The 25,214-nt window shown below is 49.5% G+C and overlaps 1 protein-coding gene across 2 annotated transcripts; it reads right to left on the bottom strand.

Moving 5' to 3' along the window:
- Nucleotides 1-35: 35 nt before the first annotated feature.
- On the bottom strand, nt 36-22,775 carry VPS9D1 (VPS9 domain containing 1). 2 transcript variants are annotated; one of them, XM_020989110.2, is made up of 15 exons: nt 22,611-22,775; nt 20,342-20,417; nt 19,222-19,314; nt 18,956-19,112; nt 18,224-18,335; nt 17,975-18,037; nt 17,626-17,678; nt 17,449-17,536; nt 17,190-17,275; nt 14,173-14,684; nt 13,061-13,190; nt 10,996-11,204; nt 10,823-10,907; nt 4,296-4,400; nt 36-2,803 (listed from the first exon to the last, which is right to left on the bottom strand). In XM_020989110.2, the coding sequence occupies exons 1-15, from the start codon at nt 22,737-22,739 to the stop codon at nt 2,710-2,712; spliced, it is 1,992 nt and encodes a 663-aa protein (XP_020844769.1). In that variant the 5' UTR covers nt 22,740-22,775; the 3' UTR covers nt 36-2,709. The 2 variants fall into 2 exon arrangements, with proteins under 2 accessions (XP_020844769.1, XP_020844770.1); XM_020989111.2 differs by lacking the exon at nt 22,611-22,775 and having other exon boundaries at nt 19,222-19,378.
- Between the last annotated feature and the right edge of the window lie 2,439 nt (nt 22,776-25,214).

The raw sequence follows: 25,214 nt of genomic DNA, 5'->3' as shown, positions 1-25,214 counted from the left end.
ATGTCAAAGAGTAACAAGCCAGGCAGAGACAAGGCTAGTAGTGACCTGTTTATTTCCCCAGCCTTTGGGCCTTTCTGACACACTATCACAGTCCCAGATGCAGCAGGGCCAAAGCCAAGCTGGAGTCTGGCAGACACTCCTGCCCCACCTAGGGCCTTCAAGGCCCTTTACAAACATAAGTGGGAGGGTGAGTAGGACTTGATTAGTTTTTGCCCATAGGACATCAAAGGATTCACATTGACCTAGGAGAGAACACAAGAAAAGCCCTGGGTGGACTCCTAATTTGGAGCAAAAAGCCGGGGCTGGGGAGAGAGATCATCAGGAGAGAGCCAGACCAGCCATTACCACGGGCAAGGACCAAGCTATCAGTGTGAGTGGCAGCTCTCTCTGGGGCTCATCTGAGAACCAGAGGTTCTGGACAGCTCCATGTTCATTCAGGGGTGGAAAAGATCACCTGCACTGCACAGCACAAAGTGGAAGAGGGGTGGGGAGGTGGGAGGGCAACCAAACCATAATCATCAAGATAAGCCTCAGCGTCCCTAACACACGGAGAGTGTAATTATTCCCAGACTCTCCTAGACGTATATAGAGGAGCCAGATCAGACACATTCTAGTGCACAGCAAGGCACGCCGAACGAATAAATAAATAAATAAATATAGCACAGCTGTTCCTATCTCAAAATAGTTTAGAAATTCTGGGCTTTTTCCAGGAAGATCTCTAGAATGGTCTGGCCCCACAAAGAAGTTAAGATACAGTGGTAGTGTAACCAGTCACAAAGGGGGGAAAAAAGCAAGCCCAAGAATCCCGCACCCCAAGCTGGGCTTCCAGTCCCTTCTCCTCTGCTCCTTGGTTTCTCAGGAGAAATGTAAGCCAGACGCCCCTGGTCTCCAGTGCAGGGTCCCAACCCCTTGACAGGGATCACAGAATAGTCCTGGGTGAGTGTCAAATTTGAGCAGTGCGTCTGTTGTGTGCAGCCTGCAAGTCACCGCTCCCTAAGCCTACCCAGGAGCATATTCACAGGCCTGGCCCTGCTTCCCCGCGCTGGAGCAGGGGTGCTCCCACACCACGACCAGAGTGGGGAATTTTCACAGAACTCTCTTTCCTTCACATTCTGGCTCTGTGGAGGACAGGGACACACCAAGACAAATAAATGTAAAGGGGAGTGACTGTTGGATCCTGGTATTTTCAGGCTCACTGGGGGTGGCCGGGCCTGCCAAGGGGCCCATGCCATGTTCACCTACTACAGATAGACATGCTGGTGCTGGGCCCGGTTCTTTTCTGAATGCACACACTAAGGCAGCTCCGCTCGGGGCTTCCCTGTCCATCACCTTGGGATTCTCCTCTCCGGGTAGGGGTTAGAAAAACCACCTCAGAGCCCAAGATTGGCTCCACAACTGTTCTAAAAACTTGGCAAAATAGTTGGGCACCTGAATCCTGTAGCTGTTGGTGATATATATGTGGGTTATAGGGCCCACTCTGGCACCTGTCTGCAGGCAAGGCAACCCCTTTGCCAACGCTGGCTCCTGCAGAGCGGACAGACCCATTACCTCACACTCTGGTCAGATAGCAGAAGAGGATCCGTGGGGCCCAGAGTCCCTCACAGTTAGGTGCAGTATGGAGCCTTCCCTCTAGTTTGCTGATTCAGGGGTGGGAGACGGTTCAATTTCTTTGTTCAGTTTCTTAGATGGGCACTTCACCATGTCATCTCCTCAGGGGATGCTCCCCGTTTGTAACGTGTTCTCCCTGGCTCTATCCCTCATCAAAGGCACACACCCGTGAGGCTCTCAGGAAGCCAAGGGACAGATGGAATGTCCCACTGGGCCCCACCGAGAGAAGATAGGGTACAGAGCTCGCCATGCCAACCTCAAGAGCTTTAGCCTCCAAATTGGGAATTAGGAATAGAGGGATTGTGACAGGACAAGCCAGACGGTGGGGATAGGAAGGGTGGCTCCCTTACCAACCTAGGGTGGCAGCATTGACAGAGGGGAGAGGGCTACAGCAATGACTAAGTCAACCATTCACGGTGACAGCGCAGGGCTTGACAGTAAGGACTTCCTGGCTGCCTCACTGAATGCCGACAGCCGCATTCACAGAAGCAAGTGCAAGCAGCTTGGGGCTCATCTTGGGAGTTTTGGGAATATCCCAATTTTGCTTGAAGTCCCTTCCCCATCCCTGGCCTTGGGAAGGAAAGCAGATGCCCTGGGCCCTGGGGAAAGCTGGACTGAGGATGCCAGTCTTGCTCGTGTCATTGGCTGCCCATGGGGAGTGGGTTTTCTCCTAGCGCCGGAAAAGAGCTTCTCATGAGCCTCCCCAAGAGCAGATGCCCAGGTGGCGGTGAGACACCTAGGAGATCAAGGGCAGAAGCCACATTTTTCAAGTTTCATGCCCATTTCCCAGAATGTTCCACTGCCTCTGGTGCACGAAGGTTAGGAGAACTTGATATGATAAATAAAGCTAGGAGAGAGCTCTCCAACTGTGTTCAAACCACCAAAACTACCCAGGCAGCATGGAAAAGGAGACCTGCCCAAGCCCTGCCACAGGCAAACTCAGACTTCAAGGCAGAAGTCCCTCAGCTCAGCTCTCTCTGGGAAGAGGGGAAGGGAAGGGATGGGCGTCTGCAGGTCTTATCTTCATAGATCTCCCAGGGATGGCTGCTCCATCCTCCTCTACGGACCAGCAAGACTGGAGTAGCGCCTCCTTCCTTCCTGCTATTTCACCAAAGTCCCATGTGGCAGCAGTTCCACGTAGCTCAGAGCACTCTGCAGGGAGGTCAGACAGTAACCTTCTTCTCCAATAAGATACCTGGCACAAAGAGGTCAGACAGAGGCCATCGTCAGTGTGGGGACACGATCCAGTAGGACTGGCCTCAGCATCGTTCTAGGGCCAAGCCCTCTCTCAAGGGATTCCTCCGCTATCATACACATGTGCCCCTACATTTTCTTCTGCCCTTCAGGACTGGCTTCTGGCTGGAGCAGACTGAGCAGCTCTTCAGAAAAGCAGGACCACCAGGGAAGCTGGAAGGAAACTCAACAAGCACTTACTGAACACCTACTGTGTGCAAGGTACAGCACTGGGCCCTGGAGATGGACAGACTCAAATGGAATAGGAAGAGCTCATGGTTAAGTTGGAGGTTTACTGAACTCTGTAAACTTACACTCCATTTTTATCCAACTCGGAGGACACCTGATGGGCCAAAGGGTTATGAATCTTGGCAACTCTCGCCTTTGTAAATAAAACGTGTGGATAAGCTGAGAATGAGAGGAGACGTTTTCTGCATGAGGCTGAGGAGGTGTGGCAGCACAAGCTGGAGCACCCAACTCCAAGGAGTGGCCGAGTGACCAGGGTGTAGGGGCTGCCCAGGGAGAGTCTGAAGGGCCCCTCACACATCCAGGGTCTCCCTGGGGGCGGGGGTGCCGACGCTCCCACGGAGACCGCCTTCTAGAATGTTCACACTCTGCCATTATCCATGGTCTCCTCCAGGCTCCCTCCCTCCCTTTCCTGTCCCATCATATTAAGGCTCAGATGACTCCAAGGTCCACTGGTCCAGCTTGCTCCCCAAGTCATACCCCAGGGAGCGGCTGAGTTGTCAAGTTTCATGAGCAGAACTGTCAGCTAACTAAAGAATGGCTCTGACCCCAAAGAGAGGGGTGGCCTCATGTCTCCTCTTCCCATATCCAAGGAGATGAGGGTAAGGGAAAAGACACAATGGACGTGACAGTGGGGATGATAGAACTAGGGGTTTTCTTTCTTTTCTGTTTCTGTCTTCTAATGACTTTGGCTTAAAAAAAAAGGCATTTCTAAGAAGTCATGTGCTCCGTGTTAACTTCCTAGAAATCAAAGAGGGTCTAAGGTGAGACTCCAGGTCCAATAAAATCAGTGAGGTGGGTGTGGGAACAAGAAAGATCCCAACAATTTTAAGACAAATAACAGTTTGGGAAGAAAAGCCCCCACCATATGTAACTATCTGCAGATCCCACTTCTGGTTGGGATGTTCTCTTCTGTGTCATGACTGCTCTGGATGGCTAAGTACAGAGTAATTCTGAACAATTAACCAGGAACAAAGACCAGGATAACTGACTGGCTTAGAGCTCCAGAGAAAAGAACTGGCCAGACTCACTGACCCAGCCAAGAGCGCTCAGCCGCTTTGTGTACCGATTCTAGCCCTTTCTCCCAATCCCCTTCCAGCAGCCAGATTTCTGCCCAAAGAGGAGCAAGACCTTCTTGGAAAGATTCCAGAGGAGTCTGCCCTCCTTCCTGACCTCCCCAGCCCCTTCAGCCTCAGTCCCATTCCTACCCCTCGTGAATGAATTCCTCCAGCGCTGCACATTCAGACACCAACTGGGGGAGGTTACTCTTCAATACTACATACGACAGGATGGGTAACAGATCATCGGCACCACTGCAGGGAAACCAAAAATCACAGGAAGAAAGGAAGGAAACAAGCATCTGTGGAGCAGCTACTCTGTGCCAGACACTACGCTCAGCACGTGACAAATACTATCTCATCTGATCTTCCTAACAATCGTAGGAGGTAGATCTATTATTAATCCCATAGTACAGTTTAGGAAATTGAGGCAGGCAGAGGCGAAGTGACTTGCCCAGAGCTACACAGTAAGTATCTGAGGCTGAATGTGAACTCAGCACTCTACTCCCTGCACCACCGAGCTGGCTTAGAACTCAGTCAGTGTACTTTGGCCTAAGAATAACAGCTCAGGAATTCCAGTCAAATCAAGGAATCAAAGCTTAGCATCCAGAGGGAAGGCAGGCTGAGGTCAAGGATGGAAGGGCATGGTGCTATCCACACCAAACAGCAGCGCAGTGGGGATGGGCAAAGATCCAGGAAAGGAAAAATACACGTGGAAGCTACATCTGAGATCATTTTATAGGGGGGCCTACGTAACAAGTCTGATTTGTCTCCTGATGTTTTCTTCTGGTTATTCTTAGTATTGCCTAGACGGAAAGAAATCTGTCAATCTCCCATGCTTATTCCAAATACTAAAACTAATGAACAAATTATATTTCTGTTTTCTACATGGAATAATGAATTATGGGGGTAAACTTGTTTCTATTAAAACTAGAAGGCATTAGGGGCAGCTAGGTGACGCAGTGGATAGAGCACTGGTCCTGAAGTCAGGAGGACCTGAGTTCAAATCTGGCCTCAGACCAAACATTCGACACTTACTAGCTGTGTGACCCTGGGCAAGTCACTTAACCCCAATTGCCTAACCAAAAAAAAAAAAGGCATCATTAGTGACAAAATAGATGGTGTTTGCATAAAATAAAGAAATTTCTATAGAATTAAAAATAGAAGATTAGGAAAAACATTTGTGGTAAATATGACAGACAAAAACATTTAAAATGCATAAGGAACAGGTAAAATATAACAAAAATAACTTATAAGTCACAACAGAAAAATGGCCTAAGAATATGAATAGAGTTTTTTCAAAAGAGGTAACACCAATCGTTGATTACCACTTGAAAAGATGCTCAACCTGGGGCAGCTAGGTGTCACAGTGGATAGAGCACTGGCCTTGGAGTCAGGAGGACCTGAGTTCAAATCTAGTCTGAGACCAGACACTTGATACTTACTAGCTGTGTGACCCTGGACCAGTCACTTAATCCCAATTGCCTCACATAAAAAAAAAAGAAATGCTCAACCTCACTAATGCCTAAAGATATGCAAATCAGACAACTTTAAGGCACCATCTCACACCTGTAACATTGGCCCAAATAATTTAATGCCAGTGGGGTTGCAGAGAAAGAGGCACAATAACTTTTTTTGGTGGAATGGCAAGACAGATGAATCTTATTGTAGAACAATCTCTCTTTGTACAAGTACAAAAAAAAATCACATCCTTTGACCAGCAATCCCATTATTGGGAATACACTCTAAGATGTTATCAAAAACAAGAAAAGGAGGAATTTGTTCAATGTTTTCATAGCAGCATTATTCATAACTGAAAAAAAAAAAGAGAGAGAGAGAACCTAAACGTCCAAAACTAGGAAAATGGTTACCTAAATTGTGGCCCACTGACAATGGGATATTATTAATACATAAAATTCACATGAGGCGTGTAACTGTGGAGACAACTTTATGAAATGCAGTCAGCACCAGAACAAGCACATCAGAGGAAAATGAGGAGGAATGGAGGACAAAGATGGTGAAGATGAAATTTTATGCATTAAAATTCATTTAAATATAAATTGTTACAAAGTAAGTTGGTTGTGTTGACATTTACTGTTAAAGTTCTATTAATAAATCGTTAAAAATGCAAAACTTAGGGTACCCTGAAGCTGAGGTCAATTCAAGATGGTAGATTAATGGAAAGAAGAAAAATATAAGAGGCCTTTCCTGCCTCTGGGCAGATGCCCAAGTGCCCTCTGGGCCAGCATGACCCTTACCATAAACAGTGGACGGGCAGGACAGGCCTTAAGGGAAGCCTCTCTAGCACTTGCCAGGCGACTTCAAGTAGGCTTTCCCCCACTGGATTGTGTGCCTTACTCTGGGCCCATCACAGCTGGCTCCAGCCCCTTCCCTGCCTCTCCCCATTTGTAAGATTCCCACGTAAATTCAGCTCTGGTGCAGAGAAGGGGTGGGAAGGTAGGGGCTGGCAGTAGTCCTCTTCTCGGTGCTGGGGGTCAGGAAATGCTGGCAGCCCAGGACGCAGCAGATCCTTCTGGTTCATGCTGCTGCCAACAGCAGGTCACCTTACCCTTGAACATCAGGCCAGAACCCAAGGGCCTGTCGGGCTGCCCCCTCAGTTTGCATTCCACAGGAGACTGGGCCCTGGAAGGCCCACCAGGAAGGTCACCCTCCCTGGGATACAGAGCCTGTTTTCTACCGCCCCTGCTATGGATATCTGAGTGAGCAAAGGATGTGAACACCAGGGGAAGGAATCCTGCCTGCTGGTGGCCAGGAGCCACACAGTTCTGAGGGCAGTCCCCAGGCCCTCCTGGGAAGGGATGTTCAGGCAGCTGCTCTCTCCACAGGTGCCCCTGTCCCACTCTTCTGTGCCTCATTCAGCAGATAGCACCCACCATCACCACCACCTTCACTTTTTCCCTACTGTTCTTTGCTCTCTATGATCCCTCCAATTGGCTTCCTTGCTGTCCCTCAACCATGACCCTCCCCTCTCCCATTCCTTTGAACGGGCTGTGCCCAGAGATGGGAACGACTATTTTCAGTCATAGCTCTCAGAATCCCCATTGTCCTTGACAGCTCAGCTGAAGCAACACCTTCTACATGAGGCCTTTCCTGACATCTTGCCAACTGTCTTCTGCCCACCAAAATTACACTCACATATTCACTTTGTGTATTTTTATATGTGTGCATGCATCCTCCGATAAGCTACTTGAGGGTGGGGAGTGACACTTTGCTGGCCTTTGTCTACCCAGCACCTAGATTAGTGCCCAACACGTAGCAGTCAGTCAAGTATGGCTTTTCTGCTTTGCTTACTGCCATCCCTGCTCCCTTCCCATTGTCTCCTATTTATGCGTCTGTTTTGCAGTCAACAAGTGTTTACTAAGCACCGATTCCCCTCTACACCAGGCACTCTGATAAAGCAGAAATGTGGTCCCTGCCCTCAAGGACTTCACGTCCTAACTGGGGAGATAACAGACAAAGAATTGTACAGACAAGACATATAGAGTGGAAATGGAAGGTCATTTCTGAGAGAAGGCACTCGCAGTGGGGAAGGACTTGGAAAGGCCTCTTCAAGGAGGGATCTGAACTATCTTGAAAGAAGCCAGGGATACCAGGAGGTGGAGATAAGGAGAGAGAGCATTCCAGGCATGGGGGAGAGTGGAAAAGTGTGGAGTCAGGAGATGGGATGTCTTGCTCAAGGAACATGAAGAAGGTCAATGTAGCTAGACCACAGAGTATGTAGAGGGGAGGAATACTTAAGAGGCTGGAAAAGAGACATTCTGGAAAGCAGTTTGGAATGAAGCCCCAAAACTATTCAATGCTACATACCCTTTGACTTATCCCACTACTTGGTCTATTCCCAAAAAAAATCAAAGGAAGAAAGAAGGACCCCTATGTATGAAAATATTTAGGGCAGCTCTTTTCATGGTGTCACAGATTTAGAGCCCGAGGGGGTGCTCATCAGTCTGGGAATGTCTGAACAAGTGATGGCATATAAATATGATGGAATGCTACTGTGCTACAAGAAATGATGGAGGGGATGGTTTTAGAGAAATCTGGGTGTGTGTGTGGGGAGGAGACTGAAAAAGTAGAAAGGGGCCAGGCTGTGAAGGCATTTAAAACCTAAACACATCCTGGATTTTACTAAAGTGGAGGTGGGGTGGGCTGGGGGTGACCTGGGCAGATCTCTGCTTTAGCAAGGTCACTCTGGCAGCCACGTGGAGGCATGGCCTGGCCTGGGGAGGGCCTCAAGGCAGGGAGACCAACCAGCAGCTACTACAAAGGTCCAGGCAGATGTGAGGGGAGGGCCTGCACCAGGGCAGGGGCAGCACCAGAGAACGGAAGGGGGCATATCCAAGAAGCCTTGTGAGGACAGAAATGAAAAGACTTGGCAACAAACTGGATATGCAGACTGAGTGCGAGTGAGGAAGTGAGGACAAAGCAGAGACTGGGTGACCTGGAGGTGGTGGTACCTTGACAATAACAGGGAAGTTAGAAAGAGACGAAGGTTTTGGGGAGAGGTAATGAGCTCTGTGCCAGACGTGTTACATTTGAGATGTCGATGGGACACTGACTCTGAGATGTCCAAGTGGCAGCCGGTGACGCGAGACTGAGCTCAGGCCTGGATAAAGAGCTCTGAGAATCATCTACAGAGAGATGACCACTGAACACAGTGGGTCACAAGCCCCTCTTGCACCAAATCCAACCCTAAATACAGGGGAAAACAGCTGCAGTCCAGGCTTCAAAAGGAGACATTTGGAGGCCTCAGCAAAATGGTGCTGTGTACAGCGTCTATCTCCTCCTAACCTGCCCCTGGGCAATCACAGCAATGGTTCACGTCTATATAGCTCCTTAAGGTCCGCAAAATGCCTTTTTACACAATATCTCCTTCGCCCTTCATGGAACCCTCTGCAGTATATGCTATCATATGCATTTTATAAATGAATAAAGGAAAGTGCAGACCTGTTCATAGACTAGCCTAGATCACACCTTTGCACCCAGGGATTCCTGAACGGAGGATCACTGCAGCTTTCACAGCGATCCCATGGCCCTCGGAGGCCCGCAGAAGGAGGAGGGAAGAGATAGAAGAAGCTGGTCACACTTCGACCCATCAACTACAGCTGCTGGGGAGCCACAGCATCTAGGACCCGCCTAATCCCCAACTGCCCAGACCAGGGTCGTCTTATTCTTGATCTCAGCCCCTTTCCCACTTGGCCTAGCTTAGGAGGAAGCTGCTTCAGGCTGGGACAGTCAAGAATAAGATCCCAATGTGGGGGGTGATGGCTAAGAGAGACAGGGACAGGAAATAGTGAGAGGAGAGGTGGGCAGCTGCCCAACTTCTGGGGCTCAGATGGTGGGAGGAGGAGCAGGGAGGATAAAGAAACCAAGGGGTCTCTGGGACCCCAAAACAAGAAAAAGTAGTGGCATTTAAACTCAGGATGCAGGACAGAGCACCTGAGCGGGATGGGAACAGGGAAATGAGGGTCACGTTATGAAGTGAGGGTGAAAAGGGTGCTTCCTAGGAATCCTTCTGCTCCCAGCCCTCTGCCCTGGCTGGTGGGGGGGGGGCATATACTGAGTATGAGCTTTGGGGTCCAGAGTCCCGGAGTGATCGTTCCTGATCTAGGTCTCCAGTTTTCAGCCCAGGAAAGGCAGGGCTGAATGAAATCTGGGGGCTGGCATGGTCTAAGGTCAAAGACTTTCCAAGGAGGGGATGGGGAAGGCAGGCACAATGTATTTCCCTAAAGGAATGATAACAGCTAACACCTTAAGTATGTAAAGCATCTTACACAGGTTCTACCCGGCTGCACTCCTCTGGGCTTCTGTCCTCTCTGGGCACTCTTCCCTCACCCACAGCTTCCTTCTGTGCACTGTCTTCCCCCATTAGATTGTAGTCTCTCTGAGAGCGGAGACTACCTTCCTTTTCCTATTTGTGTCACTATCACCTAGCACCCTGCCTGGCAGAGCCTTGGCACTTTATAAATGTTTACTACTATCTCATCTGATCCTCACAACAACCTTGGAAGTAGGTGCTATTATTATCCCCATTTTACAGATGAGGAAAATGAGGCTGGGTTAAGTGATCTGCCCAGGGTCACATAACTAGCAGGTGTTCTGGGCAGACTACGAACCCTGGTCATCATGACCAGGCCCAGGGCTCTATCCTAGAGCTGCCTAGAAGGGCTTCTTGGCTTACACCACAGTATAGGCCTCTGGGGCTACAGTGGAAGTCTTCTGTAACCAGGCTCCAAGCAGCACAAACTGAATGCGTTCATAGGAAAAACCATCTATCCATCCCCTAGCTGACTCTGATGGCCATGATGCCAATCAGGCCATTCCTCTGGCTTCAGATGCAGAAGCTGCACCCACATCAACTTTTCTGGGGGTAACTGACTAGGTTCAGTGGAAGACATCTCTGAAGCCAGCCCAGCCCTATGCATGGCTTCTGTAGCAAACAAAGACATCCCCCTGCTGCTCGTGCCTTTAAAAAGGGAGCCTCAGGGGATGGTATGGAGAACACCAGTGCTGCTGCCAGACAAAGGTAAGACTGAGCCAGGGATTCTAAGCAGATGTTACTGCTTGTGCACTCCTAATGTGGCGTGCCGGCAGGAAACCCCATTTCCAGGGCCCTGGAACCCTGCAGACACCAGGGTCCCAGAACTGGGCATGATACTCACATGGCCATTGTGCTGGGCTGTAGGCGTGACTCCCTGGCGCCGCAGTATTCCTCAGCACATTCACAGATTATGCGAAGAGATCGAACTGTGAGGTGTGGAAGAGGAGGCTTTCATGAGACAGGCATACTCCTCGCCTCCCCCAGGCACAAATGACCGACTGCCCCTCCTATTACCAATGCACTCCAACTTCTTCTGCGGACAGCTCTCCAGAACCATCAGTCCCAGCTCCTGGACTGCTGTACAGTAAGGGTAGGAACCTGAGCCTCTGAGCCCCGACTCCTGAGGGAAGAGTTTGGAGGCGATGCCTAAGGTAGACGGAGGCATGTTTCCACAGAACTCCATACTCCTGCTGAGGGCTGTTTCTCTGGCCTGGTAGACGATCCTGTCAGAAGAGAGATGAGGGTTGGACTTGGCTTGCAGGAACAACGGCACAGGGAAGGCAGTCTCAGAGATCCAGGCTGACTCAGGGGGTTGAGGTTCCTAACGCAGGGCACTTCTGTGAATGGGAGGGTGGGTGGGTGGGGTTATCTGTACCTCAGCCCTTCCCACCAAAGCACTGTGGGGTGATCCTTCATACTGGTCTCAGGTGGGCATGTGTGAGAATGAGGGTTGGGAATTCCCTGTCAGGTCCAAGGAAAATCAAGTTGGATGGTTCTTCAGAAACCATACTAAGGGCACACACAAAGACAATCCCCAAGTCTGTGGTGAAAGATGAGACGAGAGGATGAGCAATGAACCACAAAGACCTGAAATGCAAAGAGTAACGCCACCCAACCCAAAACGAGACAGACTCCTACAGATGGCTATAGAAGAGTAAGGATCGACTCCCCCTCTCCAGAATGGGTTAAGGAATGAGTTCTCATTAAGACGAGAAGTAAAACTGGAAAACTTTCTAAAGAAACAAGAGGAACACAGAAGACAAAAGCTGCCCTTTTAGTAGAGAGGAGAGGGAACGTCTAAAACAGACGAGACTAGGGGAAACAAAGCTTCTGGATCCTTCTTTGTCTTTTAGTCTTCACAGCCAAGGTTAATAAGCTAACCAGGTAATGAATAATGAAGTATAACCAGGCCATGAACCAGGTAGTTGTGAAGTACAGGATGTCAAAATTCAAATAAGGGGGAAAAAATGACCGAAAATAGGAAGGATTCACACGAGCAGGCCCTAAAGCATGGAATCTGAGGCACAGGAATTGACTTGAGTTACTGCAGAACAAGTGTGTTTTGTAATCACATAGTAACCTAACATTTCAGCAAAATCATGGAGAGCTAGCAAGGTACAAAGGGGACAGTCGGCACCTTAGTAAACAGCACTGATTCTTAAAATGGTTTAAAAAATAAAAAAGAAATTTTAAATAGCTTCATTAGTGGAATTGGTCCCCACCTCCCCCCTCAAAAACAGGTTCATTTAGAACCAAGGAAGAGTAAACCTCTTATCAGGAGAAAACAAATAGCCTGAGATGTAAAATAAGAGGCATTTATAATAACTACCACTTATATAATTGCCTTCATATTTGTAAAGCACTTTACATGTGTTATCTCAGTTCATCCTCACAACAGCTTTGTGAGGTAGGTGCTACTACTATCCCCATTTTACAGAGAAGGAAACCGAAGCTGAAACAGTTTAAGTAACTTGCCCAGCGTCACACAACTAGTGTCTGAAGAAGAAAAGCTAAAAATGAGCCAAAAGACATTATGTACAGTGAGATAAATTCAAGTAGGTAAAAGAAATGCAAATATGATCTTGGGTTATAGTCACAGAAAGGCTTCAAAGATAATATGAGACACGGTCCTGGACCACAGAGAACTTACGGTTTAGCTACTTAGTGGTTTCCTACGCATAAGAACTAAGTGATTGATAAACAAAATAAGTATATGGAGGAGGAAATCCTTAAGGGCAGGAGTGGCCTAGGGACCTCGGAGAAGCAAAGGGAACAGAAGAAAAAATGAGCTTTGTCTTCCACAGGTTCACAGAATTTCAGAGCTAGAAGAAACCTCCGTGGCCATGTAAAGAACACCTAAAGGGAATCCTAACCATAACAGGTGGGGTGAGTTGTCTCCCAATCTCTGCTGGTAGACCTCTGATGCGGGAAAGCCACCACCTCCCAAAGGTGTCCATTCCGCCTCTGGCCAGCTCTAATTGCCAGGCAACGAGGATACCAGTCTGATTAAGGGAGAAGGCTCATGATGAAGAGTAGGCACCATTAGATACGGCAAACCGGACACCCTGAGCTGCCATACCTGTAGAGAGCCAGCAGCGGCGCCCATAGCAGGGAGAAGAAGGGCTCCTCAATGCAGGCCAGACATCGATCCTTGGAGGCAGCTGTGTTTAAGCCCTCAAATGCCAGGAGGGTAAGGGAAAGCAATCTGTCTGCCGGGAGCAGAATTAAGGACATTCATGAGAGGCCATGGGAAATGCTAAGGAGCCCCAGGTCCCAGTGGCCTTTATTGCATAATAGATCTCTGTGGAATAGTCCACACTGGCTGCTGAAATTCGCTCTTATCCTGCTCCCTAATCCCCAAGGGGTTCATGCCTAACACCTTCTGGGGCCTCCTATTTTCCCACAGATGCTGTATCTGTAGGCGGCCAGGCATCACAGGAATTTGCCTGATCTAACGGGCAGAAGCTTTTCGACCCTGTATATCTATCTTAATGGCTATTATCTGTGAATGCTAACCAGGAGAGACTCTGTAAAGACTCAGGGGAGGTAACCTTCCTTTCTTAGAGACCTGTGTCCCCCGAGCTGCTCCTGAGCTTATTCCAAGCACCATAAGCACAGCATGCCCAAGCTGCAGCTAACCTCAGAGTCCAGGGTTAGACCCACACAAGCAGAAGGGTAAAGCAGAGCTGTAGACTGCTCGTGAAAAGGAGGAGGGCTATGTACACTGAGTCCACCTCTGCCCCTCTCAGTAACTGGGGTCTGCATGAGAATTCAGCAGGAACTAAAGGAATGGGGCTGCTCTTCTTCCCCTCTCCTCAACCCCTTGGCCACCACTCTCCCTACTACTACTACCTGAGGCTTTCTTGGGAAGCCTACCATGCCACCTGGTCACAGCCACTTAGGCCCATCGGGCTCCTGATATCTGTGGGCCTTCCAGGGGGAAGTAGCAGTTAACAGTAGGAACAAGCAATCTCTGCTCAGGAGAGCAAGGCTAATTTTGTCTCAAGACCAAGGCGACGGAAGGCCAAATTTGGGTGGGACATGGCTCCCTCTGGTGGCCAAGGAACATCAGAACAGGAGATTCAGAAGAGCCCTGGGTGGGGCGAAACAAGTGTAATATCTGATCTTTGGCTCTAACTTAGACTTCCCTTTTCTTCCCCCTCCCGTCACTGCCCAGTGGCTGACCCTCACCAATGGCATTGTGCACATCCTTTACAATGCTCCTCAGCTGCTCCGGCAATGTCACTGGCTTCTTGCCAGGGGTCGGTGACCTTGTGAGCCCCCCAGGACCTCGGGCCCAGGTGTCTGGAGCTGCTAAGAGATGCTCCAGGTCCTCAAAGGAGCTGTCCTTGTCCAGCAGACTGGGAGTGACATCCACCAGGGGGGAAGGGGAACCTGTGGAGCTGCCTTCCGTTTCTTTGTCCGAGGGGCCAGGATGTGGCAGCGGGGTGGGGAGGCCAGCTGGTGAGTTTTCCTGGTTCAGCCTGACAGGCTCAGGGAGGGTGAACATGCAGTAGAGGCTTTGGGAAGCTCGAAGCCGCCGACTGCCAGGGGCCAGCAGCCCATTTGTGTCCAGGGAAAGGGAAGGGCAACCCAGGCCGGTCTTAGAGTCGGCAGCATGCTTGCTGATAATGGGATACAGCCTGTTGTATACGGCACACTGTAGCTTCTTCAGGAGTTGGGAGACTGGATGGTCAGGGAAACTAGAAGCCAAGGGAGAGCAGCTAGTTAAAAATGCAGCTAAGAAGCACTGAGTCAGCCGTGACACCAGGGAAGGACCGCTAGGCCAGGGACCCAGCTCCTGATCCTTCTGCTGCAGAAATCACTGTGTGGCCAGGGATAAAGCGTGTAGTTCCTTCAGACCTGCATTTCCCCATGGTAATGAGATGTCCAATTCCTACCTGACCTACCTCTCTCATAGGAAGACTCTACCCACACAAAACGGTTCTAGGCATTTAGGAAGGGCTATTGAAATCTAAAGGATCAAAATGGAGAGTCAAAGCAGCCTGATAGAAAGATCTCTGGATGCCGGATTTCCTGTTTCCAGCCTGACTTCAGCCTTCTATCTCCCCTGATCACAGGCTGAGAGTCCATGCACTTGGTCTCTCCCCACAGTGCAGCTGACGGCCTCTGGCCCTCCACACTCTTTGTCCAAGCTCTCATTTATCACTTCTCCCAAAGAGGCCACTGCTGTCAGCTCCTCCTTCTTCCTTTCTCTACATCTTATCACCCCTTGACAGCATCTTCCATTTCCTCCTTTACTCCAGCTTCTGATGAACAGGTAACCTTCTCTTCCCCAAGGTGAATCCTCCCCAGTGTAGCCTCGGTCCTATCCCCTCCTGTCTTCTCCAGTACATTATCCCTGCAATCATCCCCACCCCCCATCTTCCCACTCAAATCTTCAGTGTTTCCTTATCTACCACTCCCCTCTTTGCTGCTTACAGACATGCTCAAGTCTCTCTACCTGCAATATACTCTGCCATCCCCTCAAGCCATTGTCCCAAATCTCTCCTCCCACAGTTAATCTCCTTAACAAAACTGTCTCTAGACTTTCGTTTTTTCTTTTCCAATGGTGGTGAGGGGGTGTAGAGGTAAAAGGAGGAGAAAACGTTTGTTCATTGACAAAAACAAAGAAATGACATTTAAGAGGAAAAAAAGAACTGTGTACCCTCATTGCCTCTACCTTGTCTTCTGACTCCTCAAACCCTCTGCAATCTGGCTTTCATACTTGTTACCCCACCAAGTCCAAGCTGTGTATATCCTTATCAGGCCAGATCAGAACTCGGCTCCTCCTTCTGCCAAATCCTCACTCCTCTTCTGAACCTGTATATTTCCGCTGAGGGTACTTCTCCCTTGCATTCACCTCACACAACCAATCATTGACAAATTCTGTCCTGGATCTCTGCCCCCACCTTTCTCCACTCACACAGTCACCCCCCCCATTTTCAGGCCTTCATCACTTTTCACCCAGACCCTCCTAATTGATCTTCCAGCATCCAATCTCTCCTCCAAGTGTCAGATTTCTTTAAATACAGGGCTGAGCGTGCCACCCTCCTATTCAATAAATTCTAGACGTTCCTCCTTCTTCCCTCTAGCAGCAAACAGAAGCTCCTCCCTTTCTTTGGCATCCCTGGTGGTGGTGATGTCGGGCCAACTGCCCTCCAGCCAGGTTACCCTTTACTCCCATTCACATACCTCCCAATCTCTGCCCTCTGCTGGGAGCACACCAGGCTCTTTCTGCCTCTTAAGAATCCCTGTTTTCCTTCACACCTTGTCCCCGACCTTTTCCTGATTCTCCTCAGCTGCCAGTGCCCTCCCTTTTCCCATTCAGGGTCTGTCTAGTGTATACCTAGACGTGAGTATGTGATTTCCCCCACAGGCAAGGGCCACTCCATTTGTCTTTGTGTCTCTAGTTCCATCTGTCTAGTGTCTCTGCCATAGTGCAGAGGGCACCCAGACTGGAGTCGTGAAGAAGTCTCTTCCTGAGTTCTAATCTGGCCTCAGACACTACCAGCCGAGTGACCCCGGGCAAGTCACTTTACCCTACTTGACTCAGTTTCCTCATCGTCAAATGGGCTGGAGAAGGCAATGGCAAACCACTCCAGTATCTCTGCCAAGAAAACCCCGAATTGGGTCACAAAGAGTCAGATACAATTGAAAACGACTGAACACCTAGCCCAGCTCCTGGCAAGAAGAAGATGATTAACAAATATTTGCTGAGTGACTCACAACATCCTTCGCTAAAAACGAGCAGAAGAAACCCTGGGCTTGCTAATTCTAGTACTGCCTGAAAAAAGCTAGGGCAGACAAGATGTTTATTTGTCTGAGCTCAAAGGGTCATACATAGATCTATCACTGGAAGGGACCTCAGAAGCCCCCCAATCTAACTTTCTTATTTTTACAGATGAGGAAACTCAGGCAAGGCCTCCCTAGGCAGCCTGACATGGGATTTGAAGACAAAAAGATCTGGGTTCAACTTCTAAGCTGAGACAGCACAGACAAGTCACAGGCTCCCTGACCTCAGCTTCCACATCAGGAAGTCTATCTGTAAATCCCCATTCACAGGCTGGCTGGGAGGCTCCAATGGGACAATAAATGCAACCTGCTTTGCCAATCTGAAGACCCCATAAATATCAGCTGCAATAATTACCGTCCTTCTTAGGGAACCAGACTGGGTGGGGGAGTGGGTGGGGTCAGGTCTCCCATACCTGAGGAGGTGGCAGATGAGGCCTGTCACCAGCGAGAGGTCATTCGGGTTTCTCTTCAGTTTGGCTTTCCAGTGCTTTGGCCAATCCTGTCAGAAGAAAGGAGGCAACAGTCACCAGCAGCTTCTCCCCCTGACATGCTGCCTCCCTAGACGCACCTGCCAGAATCTAGGAGAAGCCCCTTCTAAGGCTTCCTGCTGCCCCCTGCGTGAGGAAGGCCCCATTGCCACCCCGCCCCTCCTAGCCAGAGGCCAGGACTCACGTGGTCTTGCTCATACTCCAGGATAGCAGCATAAAGAGCTCTCTGCTCCTGTTCTTCTGGGGTCAGGGTTACTCGGCTACAGAACCTCCTATGGAGAGAGCGTGGGGGCAGTGACTCAGGGACACCAGTGATGGGATCCCCACTTTCCAAACTCTCTGAAAGACATTTAAGCTTCACCTGTTAGCAGCTTCCTGCAGCCGCAGCCTGCGTTCCTCCATCTTTCTTTGTAGCTGGGGCAGTCAAGTCAAGGAGCTACATCTCTGCACTTGTCTAAGTCCCTGAGCTGAAAGGACCAGTCACCGTGGCTAAGAATTGGGGGTGTCATTCCAAGGGATACTCAGGCAAAGATAAAAGCCACTCCCAGGACTAAAAGCTTCTCGGGAGAGAGCTCCTCTCTGGGGCCAGCCAAAGTTAGATCCATCTCCCGGGTCATCCCTGAGCTTAAAGTGCTCTCAATCCTCCTACTCCCAACTGAGCTGTAGTTCTACACTTCCTGTACAAAAACCAAAGGAGCTGGAAAGGATACTGTCTCCTCCCGGGCTTTGGCAATTACCAAGTTCTCCATCATTTGCCGCTGCAGAGACAGAGTCTGTGGCGTGGAAGTAGAAAAGTGAGGCTCCCTCTATCATGGGCAGCCTGCTTTCCCAGCCCACCCCTGCTGCCAGCACCCCAAACCTCGGCTCCCATTCCAGCTATGGAGACTCTTCTCCAAGCCTTGGCCAGCAGATTCTCCACTGTGGCCAGAGACCAATGCCTGAGCCCAGGCCCCACTCACCAAGGACGTCTTCTGCACAGCCTGGCTGGGATTCAGCCGTGCCATCCGAGCCTCATAGGAAGCTTTCAGCTTCTGATTCTGTAATGAAGCCTCTTCCAGCGGCGTTAATTCCCTGCAAAGTTTCCATAAATTGACATACCGCCTTGGCATCCTCAGCATGCTTTGGCAATGACTGGTGTTCCTGGAGCCAGCCAGAGTACTAGTGGCCCCTCCTAGAGCTCCCTGCTCCAAACATACAAGAGGAGGGTGTGCTGGCCGGTACCACAGGGCACCTCCACAGCCCAACACACACTTGTTCTGTGAACTCTGGATTCAGTCAAAGGGCTTCACTTGAGGACCTAGAGGGCCCCATGTGGCCTCGAGGTTGCAAGTTCCCCAGCCCTGCTTTTAACCCAACCAACCTTGGGACCACAGGGTGCCAAGGAACTTTCCATTGCATTCAGGAATTCTGGAGCAAGCTATGGGAAAAGCCAGTCTGCAGACAGGGATGAGAAACAAATTGGACCTATCAGTTCCCACTTAGGCTCCCCTATCTTCTCCAGGAGCTTGCTGCCCATTTCAAAGGCTGTCGCATGCAATCAAAGGGCCTGCCCAGGGAGGCAAGAGAAGCAGAGTAAGGCTCTCAAGTCAGGCTTCGGAGTTCTACCAAGTCTGACCTGTCCCGTCCCATCTAGTCCCCCCCCCCCAGACACTTGGGAAGGCTCTGTCTAATACCAGTTTTGCCCCTCTTACTTCTTAGAACTTTGTGACTCCACCACCTGCAGCTTCTGGAAGATTTCAGGGGGCAGGAAGGGACATAGCTTTCCCCCCTCATCTGAATATACCCTGCGGTGTCGGCTGGCTGGGTTGTGGCCCGGAACAGGGATGGCCGGTTTCAGTCGGGCTGTCCCTGCATGATACACAAAGCCAAGGGTCAGAAGAAAAGGGGCCACACTTCGTATCAAAGGGGAAAGAGAGAACAAAGTCCCTGACAGCCCTTCCTTCTGCGCAGCACTCACCCAGTTTGGCAGCTGTTGACCTGGCCCTCTCCAAACACTGCTCAGCCAGCTTTAGCATCTTTGGGGTGTCTGGAGTCACAGTGTCACCCCCCTCTGATGGAGAGATAACAGAGTGAGTTTGGGTTCAGCTGGATCTCCAAACAGGGATCTTCCTAAGCTAGGGCAAGATGAAGGGTAAAGTGAGCAAAAACTACTTCTTTCCCCACTGTAGCCCAACTAACACATTCTTTTTTTTCCTATTAATTTATTTTGATTTATCAACAATCATTTCCATATGCTTTTGAGTTCAAAATTTTTCTCCCCCTTCCTCCCCACCCCCATCCCCAAGAGGATGCACAATGTGATATAGGCCATACATATACATTCCCAAAGAACGCATTCTTTTTTTTTTTTTTAGGCAACTGGGGTTAAGTGACTTGCCCAGGGTCACACAGCTAGTAAGTGTCAAGTGTTTGGTCTGAGGCCGGATTTGAACTCAGGTCCTCCTGACTTCAGGGCCAGTGCTCTATCCACTGCACCACCTAGCTGCCCCACAAGGAACACATTCTAATCCTACAGTTTTGTCTTTTCTCCTCCTGTCCTCATTTATACTCTGAGCCTTCTTTGAGAAGTAAAGATGGCACCAGAATTATTGTTTCTGTTTTACATATTTGAGCTACTACCATAAGGTGGAGAATTGACTTGACTTCCAATACCAGTGCGGGATTCAGCTTTTAAAGACCCATCAGGAATGAAAACTAGGTCTTGTGACCTCTCCTCAACAGAACAATGAGTACAGCTCCTACCTAGTTTCATGTATTGTCAGCAATGGGACAAAATATAATCCAACTATGAGCAGAGGGCTCTTCCACTTAGGGAGAAACATTGTGGAACTAGAACCACACCCCCTGAAGAGACTACAGGGAACAAGTCTTGAGAACCCTTGGAATTCCCTTTGGAAACAAGTGAAATAGACAATGTTCAACTTTCAAGTGCTGAATCTTTTCTATTACGAGAAGTTTGGAAAAAATCTAAAAAAACCTGAAACACAGGACCTGCCAAGTAATGGAAGCCAGTGCAGCTGCTCAGAGCAAAGGCAGAATTAACATTTCTGGGCCCGGGAGCCAGAGTCCCTTGGTACCTTTTGTAGTCCCTGCTTCTTCCAGCAGCACCTGGGAAATGTAGTGGATGCTCTTCAGGTACTCCAGATAAGCCTCCTATTTTCCAGAGAGGAAAGGAGAAGGTGAGGTCAGCAAGGGCAAAGTCAATCAAGGACTGCTCCACCTGATACCGGCCTAGAAAACTCAAGCATCTCAAACAACGGCCCCAGGGGTGAGGAACTTGAGACCTTGAGGCCACATGTGGCCCTCTAGGTCCTAATCTGTGGTGCTTCACATGTGGCTTCAAGGACGAAGCTTCCCCACCCCTGGGTTAAACCCTATTTATCAATTTTTGTTACTACTGCACCCATTTTTGGTTGATTTTGTTTCTTCTCTTCCAAAAGTCTAATCAGCACTATTGATTAGTACCAGGAGACTTTGAAGGAGTAGAGTCCATTTGAACAATCTAAAATTTAATGTGGCGAATTTTCCAACTTTAAAGCATTCTTGCTGTCTATAAAGCTTAACCCACATCATTAGTAAGCAGTAAGTGACTGGAAATCAACTGGGCATCTTCTCTCTGACTTCTCCTTAGACACAAGAAGGAAATGAAACTTTCACTTAAGAGGAATAGGAAAAGCAGCATCAGCCAAAACTTCTCACATGAAGTTTCCTTCCTATTCCCACAACTCATAGCTTTTAAAAATTTTCAGTTTTTAGGGTTTTTTTATTTTAAGCAAATCAATTAATTCAGAAATATCCTTGAATTGTCTCTTACTTTACAGCTTTTTTCAGCCCCTAGTTGGATATGTAGGAATCTAAAACCATATATTAAACTTATGGTTTCATGCATTGAGAATGTACCCATATTAACCTCTAGCCAAAGGCATAAGGCATATGATTCAGTCTACTGGGGTTATGGGATGCTGTGAGAGTACCTTTCAAAAATGTGTAATCTCCTTCCTCTGCATCTTTAAAACATTCCCTGGGGAGTTTACCATAACTACACACTGTAGGGGCAGATCCCTTTTGACACCGTTTGGGGCTGTGGAATATCAGTGGGGCGCTAGCATCTCAGATCGGTAACTTAAAGTACTGATGACCTTTGATAATTATTGAGGCCAATATGAATTCTCTATAGAATTCCTGACATCAAGGAAAACCTGTTCCCCAAGGAAATAAACTGAGAAAAAAGGACCTAGATTCAGGAAATTGGATTTCATACTACACCTGACATTTAGCACCTTCCTCCTTCCCTGGCCAGTCTAGTGGCTCAGCCGGCTTTTCTACCTGCTCTCCAGCTTTGGAGTTGGCTCTCTTCTTCCTAATTATCTACAATCCTTCTTGACGGTCTTTGCTCTTCTCCACTATTCTTCCTGACTGCTGCTGGGAGTCAGGCTTCTAGACCCAACAACTCCCCGAGGAGCTATCGAATCTCTAGTTATAAAAAGCCCGATTGATCTCCGGCTAGGTGGGACCGAAGCACCAGGGTGGAGCTCTGCTTTCGGTGAAGGGAGATTTGGGCCAAGAGACCTTTGGGCCGCAGCATCAGTTCCCCCAGGAGCTCCCGGCCCCGCTGGGGTAATCCTACACCTGCTTCGTGGGGCTGCCAATGCTCGTCCTCATGCCCTCCCGTTCGGGACCGTGCAAAGAGGGCTGTGCTTCATCTTTCAAGCTAACTCTCCCTCACCACACTCTACCTCTGAGCACGCTTATTTGCATCTCCTTCACATCTCCCAGTGGACTAGGGTAAGGTCCCTGAGGTCACAGACTGACCGCACCATTCTTTCTTCTATTTTTGCATCTCCTGTGCTCGGGGCACCCAGTAGGCACTTTAAAAATACATAAACTTTGTACTGAAGAGGCCCCGGAAAGTTAAGGAGAGCATACAGTGAGTGTCACTGGGGACAATTCCATCGGGAGCCCGAAAACCTCCCAATGCCTGAATGCTTCGGTATGATAGCCCCCCCGGTCACCCCCTCTTCTTCAGGGACAGGGAGCCCGGGGGTGCTCTGGGGCTGTGTAGGCGATGGGCAAGGGCTTCCAGAGGGGTCTGCACCCCTTCCCTTATTCATGGGTGTCCCTCCTCACAGGGGCTGCCCCTCCCCCTTTCCTTTCTCACGGGGGCTGCCCCTCCTCCTCCTCGTCCCCCACAGGGGCTTCCCCGCCACCCAGGGGCTGCCCCTCCTCGGACCCTCCAAGGGCCGCCCCTCCCCCTTTCCGTTCTCACAGGGGCTTCCCTCCCTCCTCTTTGAGGCTGCCCCTCCCCCTCGAATCCCCCTCCCGTGGGGGCTTCCCGGCCCCGCTCACCAAAGGCTGGTTGCCAGCGTCTAGTTCGATGGCTCCGTGGGCCAGCTTCATGGCGCTCTGCAGCGGCTTCATTGCGCAGTCCCCCGCGGCCGCCGCCGCCGCCGCCGCCGCCGCCGCAGTAGCCGCCATGGCGCCCGCCCGGCTGCGGGGAGGAGGCGGCGGCGGCGGCGGCGGGCGGGGCAGGGCATGGGGCCTGCGATCGGCCGGAACCTTGCGTCAAGGGAGCGAAGTCCTGGCGGTACACACGGTTAATGCACTTCCTCTGTTTCCCCCAGCACCCGGACAGCGTTGGAGTACGGACTAACAGGAAGTTCCGGACAGCTTCCAATTAGCTCGATTTCCTCGGGGGTGGGAACGTACTTGCTGCTAGCCTCCGACGCACGCCCAGAAGGGTTCTCGCCCCTCCCCCCAGCCCTCAGCTGACGATTGACTGGCCCGCGTGGCCGCTCCAGGCCCCGCCCATACCTGCCTCCCGGGTTTCGCAGACCGAGCGCTCCAAGCCTTGGCGGTCGCGGCTTGGACAGACGAGCTGTCAAGGCAATGACTGAGCACAAAGCCCCCACCTAAGTGGAATATAAATTTCCACGGAAGGAAGGGGCCGTAGCGATCCTCTAATCCAAACCCTCATTTTACAGAGCAGGAAACTGAGTCACAGAGAAAGGAACTGCTTTGCTAGAGGCCACCAAAGTGTCACACAGGACATCCGAACCCAGGGAACCATTATGGTTTAGAACACGCTCGGGTGGCTAAGACTGGGAGCCGAGATCCCCCTCCCCCCTGAAGATCTTGAGCCGTCTCAGGAACTCCCGAGGAGGAGACTCTTTCCACCTATACAGAGCGCCACCCGCTCTCCACCTGACCATTGCAGTTTGCTGAGGCTCTAGGCTCCTACTGCTCGTAGCTGTCAGTCGTGGCTCCTGACCCCGGGAAGGCCTGCTGTTTGGCACCTAAGCTAAGCTGCCTCTGCTAGAGGGACAGTGTTAAGCCCGGGGCTCGGTAGTCAGAGGGACTGGATTCTCTTCCCACCTCTGAGGCTTACAGCGCATGTGCAAGTCACATCGCCTCCCTGGCCCCACTTTCTTCTTCTTAAGCCAGTTGATAGGTGAAGATCTTCCAGCGTTATGATCTATGATCCTGTGTAGAGACTGTAAAATCCCCTATTTTAATTGAACAATAAAGGATAAACCTCAATGTTTAGTTACAATATTGGTGAGATCTGAAAGGTCTCCTTTTTGTTTTTTTTAATTCAATTTTACTTTCGGTTCCAAATTATCTCCCTCTTCTCACCCGTCACAATTTCCCCTGCTCTTTTCTCTTTAAGAAAGTATACATTGGGGGCAGCTAGGTGGCACAGTGGATAGAGCACCAGCCCTGCAGTCAGGAGGGCATGAGTTCAAATTTAGCCTCAGACACTTGACACTAGCTGTGTGACCCTGGGCAAGTCACTTAACCTCATTGCCTAGCCCCCAAAAAAAAACCCAACCCCAAAAAACCACTTAGTATACATTGTCAGAATTAGGAGGAGCTTTAGAACTTATCTTTCCTAACTCACCCTTTTTACAGATGAGGAAACAGGTTCAGGGAAAGGATGGGACTTGTTTTGAAGTCATCCAGCTAGTTAGTGGCAGAGCTTTCTGAAGCGCTACTTGTTTTTCTCTTTCTGCTACATTGCTCTGGACTGGTTTTTCCTCTCCTCTTACGCACTTTACTTTTAGGTTAGACTCTCTGGGAGCCTACTTTTAAAGTCTGGAGGATAGTAAATTTGAGTTTGGTTAGTCTAGGAAAGGGAAAAGAGTGGTTCCTGTCAATACTTTGTGCTTCACCGAAGCAAAGAGTGGAAGGATTTGGGAGGCTGTAGAGAAGTTGAGAATAAAGAAAAAACCAGGGAGAAAGTTCCACTCGTAAATTTGGATCAATTAAAATTTTAATTTCTGTTTCTCTCTTTAGCCTTCAGAATCGCAATACTCTCACTAGTTCAGTCAAAGATGGGAAATAGATGAAGAAATCCCACACTTATTATGAGGATCAAATAAGTCAACATAGGTGAAGCACTTTTTAAACTTTATAGCACTGTATAAATGCTAAGCTGTTGTTATTGTAGTTAATTTTAATTTAGCGTTGGCTTTAGTCTTCAGCACCTCGGTCAGTTCAAGCAACTCTAAAGAGGTCTGAAGTCCAGGGTATAAATTCTAGCTCTGCTAATTTTGTGACCTTGGGCAAGTCTCTACCGGCTTCAATTTCCTCATAATGTCAACTACTCTGATTGCCCTTAAGGGTCGTGAGGATCACACGAGATGACGTAAGCAAAGTATTTTGTAAACCATTAAGAGTTATACAGAGAGGCTGCTGGAGTCAGGGATAGAAGATAATAAGCCCTGGAGTGAGGAAGACCTAGATTCTCTCACACATACGTGTGACCATGGGAAGCGCCTCGTGAAACTGTATGACTACAAGTTATACACGATCTGTATTGGTGGAGGACAACCCCACACCAGGAGTTCTTCATGCTCTCGAAGTCACTGGTCTGGAGCCCCCAAAAGGCATTCTTTAAATGTGAGTTGCTATTATTGAAATACAAAAGCATTCATTAAATAACTACTGTGT

Source organism: Phascolarctos cinereus, unplaced genomic scaffold (assembly GCF_003287225.1).
Source record: "Phascolarctos cinereus isolate Bilbo 61053 unplaced genomic scaffold, phaCin_HiC Scaffold_2;HRSCAF=192, whole genome shotgun sequence".
Classification (NCBI taxonomy): domain Eukaryota; kingdom Metazoa; phylum Chordata; class Mammalia; order Diprotodontia; family Phascolarctidae; genus Phascolarctos; species Phascolarctos cinereus.
The sequence above is the reverse complement of the archived record's forward strand: the minus strand, read 5'-3'. Positions and strand labels throughout refer to the sequence as shown.

Excerpts from the sequence above, each read along its gene's own strand:
- VPS9D1 (XM_020989110.2), bottom strand. The coding sequence starts at position 22,739 with ATGGCGGCTACTGCGGCGGCGGCGGCGGCGGCGGCGGCGGCCGCGGGG. Across the intron at positions 19,113-19,221 it reads GTCAACAGCTGCCAAACTGG|GGACAGCCCGACTGAAACCG; the intron begins GTGAGTGCTGCG and ends TGTATCATGCAG. Across the intron at positions 18,038-18,223 it reads CTGTGCAGAAGACGTCCTTG|ACTCTGTCTCTGCAGCGGCA; the intron begins GTGAGTGGGGCC and ends TCCACGCCACAG.